Source organism: Acanthopagrus latus, chromosome 19 (genome assembly GCF_904848185.1).
Source record: "Acanthopagrus latus isolate v.2019 chromosome 19, fAcaLat1.1, whole genome shotgun sequence".
In the NCBI taxonomy this organism is placed as follows: domain Eukaryota; kingdom Metazoa; phylum Chordata; class Actinopteri; order Spariformes; family Sparidae; genus Acanthopagrus; species Acanthopagrus latus.
In genome coordinates, this window is record NC_051057.1 from 15,531,638 (window position 1) to 15,550,652 (window position 19,015).

General features: G+C 41.3%; 1 protein-coding gene across 4 annotated transcripts in view; it reads right to left on the minus strand.

Annotated features, from left to right (window-relative positions):
* The window catches only part of slc4a2b (solute carrier family 4 member 2b), a 46,733-nt gene extending 27,718 nt beyond the window's left edge, over nt 1-19,015 (minus strand). For 2 of the 4 annotated variants that reach the window (XM_037079223.1, XM_037079219.1), the window contains exons 1-3: nt 18,966-19,015; nt 8,523-8,604; nt 816-979 (exon numbers count right to left, since the gene is read on the minus strand). In XM_037079223.1, the coding sequence (XP_036935118.1) occupies nt 816-866 (51 nt within the window). In that variant the 5' untranslated portion in view covers nt 867-979; nt 8,523-8,604; nt 18,966-19,015. Of the gene's footprint in view, nt 1-815; nt 980-8,522; nt 8,733-12,523; nt 12,543-18,965 lie in introns of those variants that run through there. The other 2 variants (XM_037079221.1, XM_037079220.1) reach the window with 2 other exon arrangements.

Below are 19,015 nucleotides of genomic sequence, written 5' to 3' on the forward strand. Positions count from 1 at the left end.
CTTCCCGGAACACAATCGAACATAATTCCAGGAATGCAGTAACCATTGCAAACCGATGATATCCAACAACATGAGGCTATTCATGGGGTGGATTTTTCCTATAAGCTTGGGATATTTTCTGCTGCAGCATCTTAATCATCCTGAGTTGAACTTGTTGAGAACCACTTGAGTCAAGGAATGCTGCTTTCTTTAGCTGCACAGCCCTCGGGGCACCATGTTTATCACATCAACCCCACCAGAGGCCATGCAATTATGTTTTTCAATATGTGCCAATATTATTTTTGTGTTCCCAAACACTGGCACAATATCGATTTCAAGAAAAGAGGAAGGAAACGGTTTCAGTTGTGGGGCCGTTGACATTCTTGAGTGCTCAAATGAAAAGGGAAATTCAACAGGAGCTGCTCTCTGTAAGAGTTTCTGAACTATTCTGAACATTTTTATTTGCAGTGAGATATACTTCTTTTTGCCAGCGAATTGGCCCAAGGATGTGACTGGATTCGTACACACATAGCTCTGGAGGGAAGAGCACTGTCCAAAATACACAGTCTGATGCCAGAGAGGACTGAGGGAGCTGATGCAGCGTAAATCCAGCACAAAGAAAATATGAATCGAAGCAGAGGAAAGTTTAGAGCCGAGTAGCTACAGAACTTAAGCTGCTAATTGTGAGCGCCATCTCTTCCTGCACAGAATTTAACCTTGTTTGTCGCCGGGGTCACAAACTCATCCACATGTGTTTCATCATGTGGCTGACAACGTCCGAGCTTGACCTGACGGGACAGACTGAGGCTTTTCTGTATGTGGCGGTGAAGACTTACGCTGTGAATAACCGATGCCACGGCGTCAGTAATCTGTTTGGGGTTGCTCATGGCTCCACAGTGGGAGTCGCTGCTGGAGAGGCTCTGGAAAGCTGGGTTGGATCGGTGCGGCTTTAGCCCTTCTCTTTCTCACTGGGACTCAGACAGCTTTTGGGCAGCATAACCTGGAGACACACACAGATCCGAGGGTTAGTCCACATGAAGCTGGAGATTCAAAACACGAGGCAACAAGATCGCATAGCTGTGAGCCAGTAATCTCTCAATATGAAGTGCAGTCAGAGAGTATAATTACAGTGGAGCGCTGTGCGTATTTATAGTGCTTTGACTCTTGACCTCAGCACTTTAGATCTGAAATGAAACAATTAAAATGAAGTGGAAGACAGCCATGTTGGATGAGCTGCGAGAGATCTGATTCCCATTTAATATCCTTAAATTTTACGAAACTGGCAGGAAAAAATAAATAAATTTGGTTGTGTTAGGGCCAAACAGTGGACAGTGGCAGCACTGGCTACACTCATCATCATCCTGGTATTGGGGAAAACATATTCTGTCTTGTTTCTATTAATTTTAACCAATCACAGTCATCTTGGGTGGCTTTGAGCCAAGGATGTAGCGATGGTGCTGCTGTAAAGATTGAATCAGGGGAACTTGCAAGTGGGGAGATAAGTCCTGGCAATGCAGTGACTAATCACTCCACAGAAGAGGTTGCTGTTGATTATGAAAACACAAAACACAGAGACATCTCTCAGGTTGGATGGTCTAGATCCAGTGAGACAGACTACAGTCCAAGCAGGTAAAGTGAATTATATTATTCAGCAGAGAATTGTGAAGCTTTTGCCCAATTGGTCTCCTATAGAACTGTAGCAAGTCTAAGAATTTGCAGCAGCTATGTGAGGCTGTACTCCACAGCGACTCAAAGCTAATGCAAATAGGCTAACATGCCAACATGCCGACATCAGTACAATAACTTTTAGTTTAGCTTAGTGTGCTAACGTTGGATAATCAGCACTAATAACAAAGTCAAATTGAGGCTAATGGGGAATGTCATAAACCAAAGTAATGGACAAATAAAAGTTCACTTCAGTAGTGGTTTTAGAGGGAAAACACAGAGGATCACTGAAGATTCCTCCTTTAGGGAACATGTATTTCTGTCCACAATTTAATTGCAACCCGTCAAATAATGAGATATTTCAGTAGTGGCCATTGCAAGAGTCATGCTGCTAACACGGCTACAAAGCGCTATGATTCTTACACAACCTTTGTAATGAGGATGAAAACACTCAAAAACTTGAAGTCAAGAGTCAGCACTTTTACTTCAAAAAAATGCTGACTTTATTGCTTTTCAAATCCGATGTGCTGAAGTGCAAAACCAACAAAACACAAGGCAACAAGCTTCGCTGTCTTTACTCTGTCTGTGCTGTGGCATGTGGTCTAAGTAATCAACAGTTTAAGGATTTCCTGGAAAACCCCCCAAGTACCATTAAGTGCCCAGACCCACTTTAGAAACACAAATGGGTAAATTGAATGTTGTTTTTATGATGAAGTGGAAGGACAGATAAATGATGTGACACTTGAGGAGCAACAACAGATTTGGAAGTTGTTGTAAATCCCTTTACAAACAATGACACCCCGTCTCCTTTTTTAATTTCTATGACTCTCGATTTCAAGCCCTGCAGCACTTCATCACCACCATTGAAGGTCATTAACCATTAGAGTCCGATAAGAGCCAGATAAAACAGTGCTAATGTGTAAAGGACCCTTTGATAAGCGGCGGCGCGTGCCTTGGCTAACCTCCACCGCCGTCATCAGTGTCCGTTATACAATGTACAGGATAACCACAAAAACCAAGAACAGCCATACAGAACAGAAGAGGACCATACAGTTCATACATGTCATTGAAACGAAGATATAGCTGTTGACAAAGCTGAAAAACAACTCATCCATTAATCGAGCAGCCAATCAAAAGATAGATGCCAGTAAGTAATTTCAATCCTTGTTTGCTCCAATATGAATACACTGTAGATTTATTAGTTCTCTGTAGTTGTAAACTGAATAATTTTGGAGTTTCGGACTGTAAGTCAGCTAAAACAAGACTTCTGAAGACGTCACCTTGGGCTGAAGAAAATGTGGAAAAGATCAGCCAACTTTTGCTTGAATTAATAACGGCATATTTCACTTGTATAGTCAAGTGATAATCTTGCAATAATTGCAGCAAACAACAAATCTCTTTGTTTTACATTTTTAAAAAATACTGTTTCATTAGCAGCATTGTTACAGGTTTTCATTCAGTCTAAAAGCAGAGGAGGGCCCTCTTTTGGTTCACTTCTCAGTAAGAAATCGTGGTCTGCCAAAGCCAGCCTGGCTCTCTGTCAGCAGCTATCAAAGATCCGATAAGCCTCCCTGATGTCTGCGCACAATCATATCAATGACCTTGTTGACAGCAGGTTACTGTATGTTTCATTACAGCACAATCAGTGACAAGAAGAGATTAAATACTGTGCAGGAACATTTCGGAGCTGGACGGCATGAACTAAACATGAACATGAACTCTGGATTGAGCGAATACATCACCTGCAGCAGACTACACGGCGTTAATCACTGCGCCAGCTGTAAATTACACACCAACAACTTTATTACATAGTTTGAGACGTTGCAATCCGTGCAGTAATGGTGATAAAGGACTCAGGGTGTGTTTGAAGATTACTTTCTCAGTAAACCTAGACCCCACCACTGTGGAAGAGGCAGGGCTGGCTACACAGGGATAAAGTTACAGAACCCTGGGATCCTGGGCGAAAGGCATGGGAACCAGCTTATCTACCTCAGGGCATGTCTGTAATAATACAGATACCAATTGTGATCAGAAGAAAACACTAGCTGCGTTCACTTATAATAACCCTAACCCTAACCCTAATGAAATAAAATGCCCCATGAAAACAACCTGAATTGGAAGAGCATCCAATACAATCCGGCCTGATCTGAAAACATTTTCAATCAGAGAGAGGTAGTGAAAACCTCTGATTTTCCTATCAATAGGGAAATATCAACCATATGAACACTCATTCCAATTGTTTCTCACCAGGTTGGAATAAATATATTCTTTCTGCACATGCCTACCCAACGTTGAGGTGACATCATATTTGACGATGCTTCCCGGAGCCAGGAAAAACATGGCAGGAGCAAAACAAACTGCTCTGTGGTTGATGCAACTTATTTGTTTGGAGGTCTGACAGGGGTTAGGGGCTGAAAATATCCAGACTTCACCTAAATTGGAGACTTTGTGGACTTTGCGGGTGCACTCGTTAGGATTCACACATTTCATCCAGTCCCCAAAAGGGTCTTCCAGTGGACTTTCTGCAGACTTTCAGGAAGTACGCTCCCGCATCAGCCAGTGGTTACTGAAGGTCTTGATGGGTGACAGGCTCAAAACAACAAGTTGCTCAGAGATGAACAAATCCGGAATCCAAAGAACCATTGACCAAATCAAGAACCGCTGAAGAAGTTTGAGGGCAGCTAACTAATATGACAAGGTTTAAAGTCAAAATGGCAAAAGTGGTTCAGACCAAAGTAGTTTTCAATTGAACGTCTTATGGCTGGCTTAATAGAAGAGAGACCACTGGCGAATGTGAGGTCTTGGATGTGAGGTCTGAGGATACCTGGTCTGAGCCTCCTGTTCCTACTTAAGAGGACAGCAGCACTGTTTTGTTGGATCTTGATGTCACAACTTAAGCTAATGTTAGCTCAATAAACATGAACGTGAAAAGTGTATTGACCGAGGGCACAAACGAATGAACAAACTGAACATTCTCAATACTGTTGGCTAGAACCAATTTGTGCGTATCATCAAACTTATATTCTGATTAAGTGCTTGGGGACTGAAACACACATCTTTATTGGATTCCTTTTTTTAGTGTCCATGTAGGTTAAGTTGGACTCTCTAATCAGAGTGATTTCAATCTGACGGAATAAATATGTCCATTTTGAAAAAAGAAAAGCATGCTCCTCATGAATAACAAGGAACTGGTTGCCCATTATGAAATGAACAAAAGAAGATGGGTGAGTGCTGACAGTGCAAGAGGAAGCGAGGACAAGACGCTCCGTTTTTGTCCTGGAAGATGTTCATCACGTCTTCAGAGTCATCCCGACTTGCAAACTGTTCCTACAAGCAGGCGATGTGAGGAAGATTGTGGAATTTTTTCTCTCCTCCAAGTCTTTCCATGCAAGACTTAGTCACAGCTCACACAAATGTGTGCAGGGAAGGCTTTGGGAGAATAATCCTTCTGGGAGGAAGTAAGTATGAAAACAGGAAGAAGGCAACTGCTACAGGCTGTCAGGAGGAGCTGTAAACTTATATAAAAAATATAAACAGAAGGTTCAGTGATTCTTTCTAGTGTTCGAACAGTCAGAGCTTGGAAAGAATTAACTGACTATGTGTATGTTAACTGGACTCAGATTCCACAGGTTCTCTGGGTTAATACAAAATGTCTCAATGTCTACCCAGCGACATTATACATTAACCAAACATGTCACAGTATTACACGTCATTTTCATGACTCAAAGCAGAGTGTACGATCAGCATCACATGGTGAAGATGCCACCTTTGACTGAAGAAGCTATAGAAACCAAGACCAAACAACGTAGTTTCTTTTTAACTTACAGGTGTATCCAGCATGCTTTCCATTCGAGAAAGTGTTAACTTCAATCGTGATGAAATGCTTGAAAAGGAAAAAGGCGCAAATCCAGCAAATACTCCACTTTTTGGGTTAAAAATGTATGTAGACTGAATCAGGTATGGGATAAGGAAATACAGGGATGGTGTGGTAACCTCTTAATACAGCTAAAATCTAGGCTTGGCCGTCCTTTTCAGAAAGAACATCAGTCGGTTTAATCTGTACATGAGTAGCCCGTGCTCACAGGAGCTCTGAGAGTCCTGGCTCTACCGTCTGGCAGGCGAGATAGAATACCCAAGTGGTGACTCAAGCGTTTCAAAAACTAATTTGTGCTTTCTTCTATTAACATCTTAAACAGCAAGGACGTAGAAGGAGCCAAAGGGCCTTACTCCCCAAAGGGGACTTTGTCAGGGTGGACAAGTTGTTCAATATGTCATTTTAAAGTCTAATGACATTTTCCAATGAGGCTTTGTATGTCTGTTGTCATATTTACGATCTCATCAACACAAAAACAAAAATCCTTGAATATTTGAATAAAATGGATTCATCTGGTTCAAGGAGGCACGGAGCGTCAAGCACATGCAGCTACATAATAGAAAGTCTTTTTTATTTGTAACTACTGAAGTAATTTACTGTAATAGTCTTTGAGTCAGAGAATTGGACATAAATATCCAATGGTGCTTTAAGAACGCTGCTAGATTGCCTCATTAATATGGGTGTGTGCCTCCCATTGTGAGCAGCAAGCAGGAATTTAACCTCCTTTTTCAGCACAGTGCAAATATTCTTCGTTAGAGGCTTAATGGAGACAATTATGGATTGAAGAGGAATGTTTCATCAGATGGGACATTTTGAGAATTTGGAATTGATTATATCTATCTGTTTTTAATTAATTTTGTCTTTATGACTGAAGGTCGCTCTGGAGTTATTGGAAATGTTTGGCTCATACAAGTCAGAAACAGTCAGCGCTTAAATCTAATTCTACTAAATAGTGAAATACTGATACTATTAGTGTACCCCAATCTTTATCTGCAGCTGGGTTTAAACAGAATAAATAGACATTCAAAGAAAGAAAAACTGCACAGATTTGATGTCAAATTCTAAAGTCAACATTATGGATGCAGCTTCCAGCTATCCGGTACAGCCCTACATACTAGTATGTAGCTGACTGTGTGACATGTCTACATACTCTCATATGCAGCATCGATATTGTCTTGTATGTGGCAAAGTTTAGTTTCTGAGCTAAAACTCATTTCTTATTTATGAAGATGATGATGGGGAGGAACCTGCTATCTACAGTTCTGAGGTAACACTGCAAAGATTCTGAGAAGCTAAAGTTTCTGTGAACTTATCTGCAGGATAATCGTATTGGTGCCAGTTAAACTGATCTCTTCTGAAATGTATCTGAATGTCATCAAAATGTTTACATTTGCATCACAACTTCAGAAAAAATGTGATAACTCAGGAGCAACAGTTTTGGTTGTTTTTGTCATTAAGTCCTGTGAGGTGCACTGGGCGCTGACTCATCTCTCCCACAGACTACAAATATACCTGACAAAGTCTCTCTGGTATGCTGTAAATTTCCAGTACTGAAATGAGCGTTTCTTCGACTTTTAATAGGAATGTGAAGGCACATTGGACATCTTTAAGGAAGAAAAGGTGAAGAAGAAAAAGGTCAGAAGTTACCCTGGCAAATGTTTTTCTTTCAAAATTTGGTACATTTAAGGTTTTTTTTTTTAAATGCACTGCAGTTCTTTTCATGACGAAACAAATACAGATAAGTTACAGAAAACCAGGACATTCAAATATTCAGAGGAGAGCTCTGCATTTGCTGCCTAGACAGGAGATGAGTCAGCACAAAGTGCTCGCTGATTATCTCAAAAATCCAAGAAAAGCTACAGCTTTTCACTCTCAGTCATGATCAATATTTGAAAAACACATCACTTTCACACTGTAATGTCATGTGACCTTTGGGGTTAAATACCGTCAAAAGGTTGACATTTTTTTTGTGACATTAAAAAGGACAGGAGCGAGACAGTCAGACGACGAGACAGACAGATGTTGTAAACTAGAATTGAACTCACGACAACGAGCCCACACGAGTCTTAACCCAGTGATCTTAGCCAGGACAGCCCGGCTTCAACCGGCAGTTTGGCACATGAGCGCCAACCGCAGCCTGTATGCCCGTCTACAAACTCTATCAAAAAGGGCATAATTAAAGAACAGTTCAATTAAAACACACAAAGTGCCAATAAAAATGCCTCTCCAGGAATAGGAGCTTGATCACAATGTCCAAACCTCAACCAACAAACAGGCCTGTACTTACAAAAACAGGACAATAACAGGGAGGACAGGAGCAGTTTAAGATTTCATTACAAAAAACAAGAAAGCATGTGGTTTATTTGCTCCTATTTAGCAGACGACGGGTGTTTTAAGAACATTTTTTCAAACAAACGGTCGCCTCAAATTCGTATCAAAGTCTGAACACTGCTGAAGTTCACAGAATCAACAGCATTACCGCATGTTGTTAGTGATTAACTGAAGGGGGTCAGAGAATGATTTAAGAAGACAAGAAGACAAACACTTTAAGAGCAACTTCTTGAGTGGTCAATTCTGATTCATCCACAGCATTTAGAGTGCCATCACTTCCCACAACATGCCCTGTAAAGGCTCTAATTTTCGATTTATACCTCTCATGGGCTAAAGTTGCTTGTTTGAGGCCTGTTTTTCTGCTGTGTAACCTGTGGAACTAAGACGGATTTGTTTACAGTTTGTGCTATGGCAGCAGATCCTCATGGCTGAAGCCTGAGTCAGCTCCTCGAGTCATCTGGATATTAAGAAAGGTTGGCGCTCACACAAAGGGACTTGTTCAGTTTGATTGACAACAGCCCTAACTGAGGACTAAACAATGAGTTAAACTGGCAATGAATTAAAAACAGAAAAACAGCAAACAGTTCATCCTGATAAATAAACCAACGTGTAAAAAAGGAAAACAGGTAAAGAAATACAATTAAAAAAAAAGAGATCCATGATCATGTCATACCTTTGTGTGCTTACAGCAGAGAAGCCAGCGCAGACATTGTAGTGCAATTCTGAACTCTGCCGTGGAGAGAGACTGGCCGGGGCTGGTCAGAGTGCAGGGCGAAAAACAAACAGAGGGAGAGAGGAGAGATAGGGAGACAAAAGGAAGGAGAGTTAGAGATGTGGAGCGCGAGTCGAGCCGACTGCTCTCTCAGACCAACATGCATGGACTGATAGCGGCAGCCTTCCTCCTCAGGATTATGTTTCCTCCTCCAGCCTGCTGACAAGTAGCCATGTGACTCCAGGACCCATTCAACACTGAGTCAGAGGCTGCTGGTCAGACACACAAACCTGTCTGCAACGGTCAAACACACACACACACGCACACTTAACATGGATGTTCAACCCCAATGATCGATATCTGTCTCTAACAAACCGTTACCGTGGTCACTGGTTCTCAGCCTGCCTGTCTTATGACATTTTTAAACAAAGCAAAGTCTTCTTGCACGTTAAGAAGGATTTTCCTTACTTTATTGGTATATTTTCTACAGTCCTGAAGAACTATAAGCACCCAGCAATAAACAAAAAAAGCAAGGATTAGAGGAAAGTTTAGGGAAAAAAAATGTGCATGACTTTGTGGAGCAGTAATGTGTTTTCATCATGAGGCTATTGTTGACTTTCTGAATGTTATCGGACAGAATGGATCTAATTTTGATAGCAAAAGTCTTTCTGAGGTGGGTGTGACAAAATAAATTAATCACTGTTTTTTCTTTTTATCTGCTTCTATCACAATCTAAGCCTACAGGAGGAGTCCTTTTGGGCCCCAGTGCATCATGTGACATTGCAGTTGCACACTTTGGCCACTATCTTAGCTGGCTTCAAAGCCTGGGTCAGCCTGCCTTGGGGTCTTTGTCTACATGCTAGAAGCTGTGTGACATGGTGTTAGCATGCCAATACGGTAAACTAAGACAGTGAACGTCATAAACCTTACAGATGCTAAACGCTTAAATGAAGCTTACATTGTGAGAGAGGCAGCTGTAAAATGCAGGTGTCACATTTTTTTTGCCTCCCAACCCCCTCAAATCGACTCACGATTCAATTAATTCTGTCAAGATAACATTTGGAAAGTCGACAATACCCCCTTGATTAAATCAATTTACCCCAGTTCAAGTTAGTGGGGGGCTAAAGCAGAAGTCAGCCACTCAAGACCAAACATTTTATGGGCCCCACAATGAAGACGATCTAGGTAATTTTAGAAACTTTTTTGTTTTAATGGGCAACTGAGCATGTTCCACTAAACTGAACCAGGCTCCATCCCAAAAGCTGTATCCAGTTCTCTTTATAGTCCTATGATGCATCCCTGGAGTTTGGTGCTGCAAATCGGCCTCATCATCATAATTTTTCCCAAAAGCTCATAAAAACATATTTGAATATCACAAAAAAAAGCTGCTTTGGAAATCGGTTGGCAGTATTAATGGGTCAACATTGCAGAAACACTGTGTGGTCCTGTGATCACATGAGGATTACATACGAGTGTTTCCCATGTGGAAATACTGTATCTGTTGTGAAAGTCAATCACAATCCGTTGCTCAATCTGCAGACGTGACATGAATTCACATCGACCACACACGGACGATGTCTGAACAACAGCTGAAGAAGAAAAGGCTTTCGACATTAAAACATCAAGAGTGACATGAAAGAGCGAGCAACAAAAAGCCTGGTCTGCCACCACACACACAAGCAAATCAATCTCCCCTGCCACATAATACAGACCGGAGGACAGCGAGTGAGTCATTAAACACCGGCTTTCTTTAGAACATTGGGCAATTTGACTTCCCATGGAAGGATATTGCAGCGTTGCCAAGAGGCTTCTGAGCATCGGTGACAGGTCGAATACGTAAATCGATATTCTGAAATAAACTGTGCTGGCGACAACTTGCCGTTGCATACATCTCAAACTTTTTCAGTTCAACTGGATTCTTCAGGGGAATGTTTATAATTTACACAGGATGTTTATTCATTTGTGAAAATGTGTGCACAGTGTACTGAATTAATGGGAAAGCAGTGACATAAAGCCTGATATATCTGTAATTATTAACCAGCAGCGACTCCTCATATAATGGATTATTCTGTTTTTCAGGAGAGGCGTCAGGTTAATCATTTTTTTGTTTGAGTTCATCCATTTGTACTGTAAAAACACATCGGCTTTAAAAGGTAACTTGTGCTTGGCATGTTTCAGGGTTGCAGCGTGCTTGGCAATGGAAAGAAAAACTTGTCATGTCATGGAGGAATCAACGCTATTACACAATTAATCCCACCTAAAGTCATAAAAGCCGCAGCAGATTAATTGTGTTTTGCAGCGAACAAAGAACAGTCCTGTGATCTAAACAAGTTGATTACCCGTCCGCCAAATAATAAAGCGCCGCATTCCACATCAGCTTATATGAGCCTTAGGGCTAAAGAAATACTCAACCTCAGGAGGAGCCTGAGCATATGTGTGACTCTGAATGTGTGTGTGTGTGTGTGTGTGAGATATAATTGTTTGTCCCCGGGGATGTGAGCTCACTGGGGAGTCACATGGATGTCTTGCGGAGGGAAAATAAACACAGTCAAAGCCACAAGCAGCTAAAATTGAAGTCCACTTCAAAGTCTGGGGCTTTCCTCAATGCCGACGGTGTGCTGATAATAGCATTATCCACTGTGGGCGACTATATAAAGAAGGTGTGACCCTCATGCGAGCGAGGTCGATTGATTCTGTCGGCTGTGACTAACATACGTGATATGCTCATTTCTCCGGGCTTCACCTGCAGAGAATAGAGACACTATCATCCTTGTTGCTGCTTGTTCACATATTAAATCAAACGACGCTGCAACAATAGTCGATTGGTGATCAACTATAAAAAGTACTATAACGTGAAGATCTCTGATTCAAACTTCTTAAATGTAAATACTTTCTGGTTGTATCTCTCCTCCATGGCCGTTTCATTTACATATTTTTATTGTGGCTCAAACAACAAATGAATACAGAAAGTAATCTATGGATTTATTCACAATAAAATAATCCTCAATTGCATCCCTAGAATCAATTTTCTCCTACATGTGGTCAAATAAAGCAACATGTACTGCATCCAAAACATCTTGTGCACAGGTCAGAACAACTTGTCTGTGCTAGAAGAAATGAAATGAAATAAATAATTTAACAAGATTCAGTAAACTGAATATCATTTTAGAAGATGTCATCTTGGGCAACATTTTCAATGATTTTTTGACATTTTATAGACAATCGATTAATTGAGAAAATAATCCAGATTAAACGATGATGCAAATAATTGGTTAGCCATAAAAATCAAGTTTCTTTTGCTAAATGTGTTCAAATAAAGCAGACTGTACTGCATCTAAAGCTTCTCCTGTGTGTGTCAAAACTTGTCTCTCCTGAAACAAACAAAAACATAAAAATAACTTTTAACAAGACTTCTTTTCAGAACAACATTTGAACTTGGTCCAATTCTGGACATTTGAATACGTCACCTTGGGCAACATTTTTCTCCATTTTCTGACATTTTATTGACAAAACAACTCCATTATCTCATAAAATAATCTAAAGTAGAAATAATGTAAAATCATAAAATGCAGCCATAAAAGATCCAGATTTATTTTCTTGAATCTAGACAAAAACAGCAATCTGTAATGCATCCAAACCATCTCGTGTACACGTCAAAACATGTCTGTGCTGAAAGAAATAAAAAGACATAAATAAAGTTTAACAAGCCTTTTCCTTGCAAAACAACATCCCTCCTTCAGCTGTTCCAGCTTTTATACAAAGTGTTAACACAACTCGGAAATTCTCCCCTCAGCTTCCTGTTATTCTTCTCCCCCTTCAAATCTAAAACAAACCTGCTGGGCCATATTCCTACACTTAAAAAACACACTCAAGCGGTGCAGCGCAGAACAAACTATTTACTTTACAGCAAATGGCAACAGGTGACCATTACAAGCACAAACTGTTTACTTCCAAAAACTCACCAGAACACACGCTCGGTGCTCTAGCCCTCGCAGCTCGGCAATGCGAGGGCTGACCTCGACGGAGCTGTATGCCACTGATAGCTGCCCTGTTTGTGGATCTCTATGGGGATTCGACTGGGGGGTGTGTGTGTGTTGATAGCTGCGCCTCTGTTGCCTCTGAGTGTTTTAGCCTGAAATAGCTCAGCAGTTTAGAAGTCATCCAGCCACGTCTTTCAACATGCAGACGTCTCTACCTCACCACTCTGCTCTTCACAGCCCAGTGACCGCACTAGCCTCACTCAGGGCTTTGGCAGGGTCCAGCACTTCAACATGACGGTGCTAAGTTATGTGCACACAGCCACTGGAACGCTTCCAGTCTCTCACAGCTAACAGCTGCGCTCGGCCGATGTATGCCCATCTTTATCGGGGCCCTTTGTCCGTCACAGGCTTCAGCCCGTGCGCGCAGCTAAGACAGCACCTGTCTTTGGGGTGAAGAGGGATTGAAGAGGAAACTAAACCCTGGCAGCTTACATAATGGCTGCCCATTGTCCTTGACCCCAGGAGAGAAAAAAAGCAATCACCACTCATTCTTATACCTTGAAGAGGATCGTGTTTGAAGTATTGTAGGAGGCCACAGAAACAATCCGCAACATGTTTTTTTTAACCGCCTGCAGACTAGAAATGTCCTTGCACAAGAAATTTGAGACAAAGTTGTGTCAGAGAGGAGATATGAATTTAACCACACAGACACAAACACACCCATGGTTAACGTTGGCATACGGCGGACGTACGGTCAAGTAAACTGGCTGCGTCAATGGCACATAAACACTGCATGAGTAACACAAATAAAAGGGAAATGTTCCTGCTGTCGATTCATTGTTGATGTTTATACACCATTACGCAACTGCTGATGACAATCTACCTGATCTTTTAAATTTGCATTCACCTTAGATTTAGTCTCATTCACTGACCTCCCTATCCACAAGGTAACCTAATGAAACGCACTGTTACCTGGAATAAACTTGTTTATTTCTTTGGATTTTAACATTGTTGGTTAAGGATTAAGGTTACTTTATTCTCTCCCATTGGAGACACTAATTACCCTTGGATTAAGGGAAATGCTGGATCAAACCAGACATTACAGTAAAAAAAAACAACAACAAAAAAACACATAAGAGTATATTGGAGACATTTGGGATACTGGGAGTACACAACTCAACAAAGAATATAACAAATGTCTGCTGTTTTTAGACATTTTAATTCAGAATTTCATATATATAGATATATCACCTTCTTCATGTATTTATCAGAGCTTTATGCTGTAAACAGCCTGCTGATGAATGCGATGAGACTTAACAACTGTGGTAAACTCAAGGGTAGTAAAACCAAAACAATGGTCTGAAAGATGCTAAACTGCTCCATAAAGATGTCAGGAGCTGCAGATTTTAGTGGTGATTCACTGTGTGTTAATCACCATGAAAAACCCCTTTCACATCACATGTGATAATCTGATCCACTGATAATGAAGAGATATCGATCTGTGCAGCTGTAAAGTCTCACATATCACCTCAAAAGTCCCTCGCGTGTTCGCTTGCAATAACTGAGACTGAATTGTTTCTTCTCCTGCAGATTCTGCAGAGGAATTAAAGTGCCACAGTATATACCACCAAAGACAAAATAAAAGGTTGGCTCAAGGCTGCTGTATGTGCTTTACACAACTGTGCTGCAAAAAGAAAGATATGAATATATTCATAACATGAATGACTTGTTTTTATCCTGAACTGAACAGTAAGACCAGTGACTGGCTCTGTCCAGCTCAGGCGGTGTTGAGGTGTGGCGCTCTCTTTTCCAAACTGCAGTGCCTGTCCGGTGCTGCTCGGGTTGCACCAGCTGCACAAAAGGTAAAGCCATGTTCTCACAGAAACACGGTAATTGTGGAGCCTTGACCCGGTGCACTTGTAATAACTGTATTTACCCTCATGAGACTCAGACTGAGACGGGAATAAAATATCCCCCGGGCTCCCAGAACCCAAACAAAGGCCTAAGATCTCATACTACGGTCAAATACAAATCAGCCATTTATCCATTTCCTGGGAAACACAACGTAATGTGATTACACTTGTTTTTGAGGCTGCTAATGACGACCGAGGAAAAAAAAAAGGCATGAGAATTTAAACCTCACGGGACAGGATGACAAGCCGAGGGGGAGGTAGGAAGAGTGGCAGGGATGCTTCGTCATGTCTTGTGTTTATAATTAGATGTTTCAAAAGAGACTACAGACTCCAGACAGCTTAATGGGGTTTAAAGTGAAAGGAGGACGGTAACCCACATTACAAGCGTTCCAAGGTGTATTGCCAAAGTGCTTAATGGTGATTAAATGAAACTTAGTAGGCTCGAGCAGAGCAACAGCCAAGCAGGCAAACTGAACTGTAGACAAAGATGTGACTCCACAATTTCTGACAGTAGACAGGCCTAAAATGATAGTGTTTACTTTGGCTTGAGATGGATTTTTAAGCTTCATGTGTTTACTGACAAACTGCTGGGTCTGTTTACCATCAGCAGGGAAGGTAAAATAAACCCGAAGAGCACAGAGGCCGTGATTTAAAAAAAAAAAAAAAAAAAAAGCTTCATCTAACCTCTTTTCCTTCCTGTCTTCTGCATGACCAAGCAATTCACGGCAGGAATGTGGAGACACACACTGCCTGACTGTTTGTGCTCCTCCAGCAAAACACACCGTTGTTGTCACAAATCAGTTTACAATAAGTCTGTTTGACGTATTCCACTGAGGCGGGAGGGGAAACAAATAAAAAACTGAGACTGTGATCACACAGATAAGATGGATCTAAGTGAAGTGTTCAAGCATGGCGCGGGATTATGCGACAAAAGGGAAAGCTGACCCGCTCTGGAATTTGAGAGTGCTTTTTTTTTTTTTTTTTCCTTCCCCCAAAGATCGAACAAGGTCAGATTCACGGAGACAAACATTTTGGGCTCCGCAATTTAGGAGTCCTTGAAGTACTCAGGTTTTGGAGGGCAGAAAGGAAGGAAAAAAAAAAAAAAAAAACGTCGCAGTGAATCTCAAGGGGATGATAATCACTTCATGACAGTAAAACATCTCCTCGAATAACCTGCAGCGCACATGGAGATGATGCTGCTGAGTCAGCGGATGACGCGTCCGTCCTCCATCCTGCCAGAGGGCATGTCCTGACATCTATCAGCCTTCGACTTACAGTTATGCAACTATACTTCCCAAAGTGGGGTGCGGGGACCTAGTGCAGTGCTACAGAAACCCAATGATTAGTCAATTCATATGGATTAATGAATCCATTTTTTTATTATAAATTTTGGGGTTCACATACTGCAAACACCCTTTCAGAAGCTGGAAAGAAACCATCTGCCCTGATGCGTAAAATGACAGCCAGTAGAGCCAAGTGGATTTTTCTGATTCATTTCTGTTATGCAAATGAAAATAGTCCCTAGAGGTGTTTTCCCACTTCTTACTGGGACATATGTTATATTTGCAAGTTGCACAGGTGCACCCGGTTGTAAAATCTTGTTGCACTGTCTCCAAAACTGTGGAGCCCCGAAACATAAGCCTCTGTTGCCAAACTGACAGCAATTTCAAGTGTAAAATAAGCCCCCTTCATAATTTGGATTTGAATGACATGTTTCCCTTGTGCACATCACCAGTCTTTCTTTCCTTCCCTGTCAAAACTGTCCATCTTGTGCTTTACTTGTCAGATGGCTGTCTTCCTCTTCACATCAATCCTAATAGCCTCTCTAACATCAGAGCACTCTCGTCTCTCTATCGCTCCCAGAAACAGATTCACGCTGTACAACCTTTTCAAAGCAGCCATCCTGACTTGTCACAGTGTGAAAAGCACAGGTGGAGCTAATAAGACAAACTATGGCTCAGAGTCAGCAGTTATCCCAGTGCAGCAATTAATGTCATTAGTTTCCCCTGTGTTTGACGAGTGAAAATTTCTGCTGTGAAAAGGTTAAAATCAACTTGAGTTTCCGTCCTTATTTCTCCTCCTGAGAGGGCACGCCCGCACAGTTAGGGCACAAAATGCCAAAATAAACAAACCCAAAAAAAAACCCCACCACCAAATATTTGCTGGTTGAAAGGTACAAGGTCCATTTTGAATAACAAAATGCTAGTTATAGTTCCTTTATGCTACTTGCAAAACCAAATGTTACAAAAATGGATGAACGAGTTGTAAAAATACTCCTTTTTTAAGGTGAAAGGTGAAGGACAGCTAGGGAAGTCTCGCAGCCCTACAGCTGTTCTGTATCCCCTGTCAGATGGCAGCAGGACAAACACACTTGTGTTATGAACCTACCGTTCCAATCAGAGCATTCTGACCAAAGATTATTTGGTTCAGAACCCCAAATTTGGTTGCCAGGTGGAACCAAACTATAGCAGGTGTTCCTTGACCCTAAGTGCGGCCCAAAGTGGGCGTATCGTATTCTATTGGTCAACTTCATACTTAGCAATGCTCTCCACTTTGTTGATTACAACAATTCTGCTCAAAACTGGCAGAAATGCAGACTGGATCACTTGATAACACCAAGGTTAAAATCATTTTGAACAGAACGAGATGATGCCTTAAAACTGCTCCATGTCAACCCAGTTGATGTAGACAGGTGCATAGGTAAACAGCGTTTTAAGACAGCTTCACATCCAAGATGAGTGGCCTGTGTAGAGTTTTATATCATATTACACTAAGTACCTCAACGTTTTGATGTTTCGATAAGATAACGAATGCATCTTAAATATAATAACTCTTCTGAGTTATGTGGTTTCCGTTTGGAAGTTGCTATAGCTTTGTGTCATTATGCGGGCGCTCTATAGCACAATGTTGTATCATACCGTCTCATTGGTGCGTCACACTCCACTTATATCTCCAAAGCTGTTGTAGGCCTTTAATAGAAGCACAGACCAAAAACCCTAAATGGAGGTCAAAGGGACGAAACCCTGGGTCTCCTGTTGGAAATCATAGGTTACGTGGAGTAGCATTCCAGCTTATGGTCAGGCAATAGGGCCTTAAAATAACATGGCAATATTTTTAGACTTCATCACGATACGAAATGTATCTCTCTACATTTAAGAATCCTCTTAGAGGCACTTCAGGAAAGTGGGGACAGGGCAACAAAATCAAATATAATCATATCTTTTATCAAATACCTCAGTGTCAATATTGTGACAATATTGTAGGGATGACAAATGGTACTTTGACAAAATATTAACACAATTAGATTTCTAATAATCATCAGTAATGTGGATATGATGACTAAGTGGATAATGGTCAGTATTAGAACAAGTAGATCAGTCTGGTAAGTTCAGAAGATTCACTTATATGCCATAACATACACTCATACACAGCATATCACAATATAATAATATCCACAATCTAAAACGATATATAGTCTCATATCATGATAACGATATAATAGATTCTCTTGCCTTACTCCATCTGGTGCTGAAACAATAAGCCAGTGAACTATTTTCATTGTTCAAGTCATTTATCATAAAATTGTTCAGTCATCATGACATTCCTGAATCTGAAATTTGGGTTGTTGTTTTTTTAAATATCCCATAAAACAAGCAACCTGAAGATGTTCCCTTGACCTCTGGGAACTTGGCATGGATCTTTATGTCACTATCTGCCATCAAACAGAAAACAGATCAATATTTTATTAAAAAAATAAATAAGTAAATAAAAAATATTGTTAGTTGCGGTCCTATTATCATTGTCCATTCACTTTGTAGGCTACATGCAGGAATAAATGTTCATTTTCATGTTCATTTTTGTCTTGTACTAACTTGCAAATGCCAGATCTTCATAACCATGTGACCTTTTGACCTTAGACACAAAAAGCCATGCCATGCTGCTGCTGTGCCACTGAGCAATGAATGAATTATGAACGAGGCAAGATGACCACAGACCCAGTCTCCACACTGCTTTGTTGAAAAGCCTTTTTTTTTCCAGCCATCACAGACACAAAACTAGACGACACGCTGAGCTTCGATGAGGAGGACTCATCCCAGACAACTCTTCATCACATTTCACCCTGACGCTGCTGTCAGGAGGAGTGACCGCTAGCTTGCTAGGATGAGGAACTCCTCTCATGTCATCGTTTGCCTCCCGCCAGTCCGCGTGGAGACTTAAACCACAACGAAACTGTAGGTCCAAGCACACTTACAGCACTTTTCCCCCCTCGGTCACCTGCTTAAAGAAGCCCAAGAACAAAGCGAAGTCATCCACCAGCAGCGGCGGACACTTCCAGTGCATGTGTGGCAGTTCACTGTCTGTCAATGTCGCCTCTCCTCACAGCCTCGCGACTTCCAAAATAAGGATATTTAAAAGCAAAAATACGTTTTTTTTCACTAAGTAAAAACCTCCCGCGGGTCACAATCACGCACAGATTCTTGCTTATTTACTCACCGGTGCCTGGTACTCACCTCAAACTCTGTGTGAATGACTTGCTCAACCGGTGTCAAAGCGTTAAAAT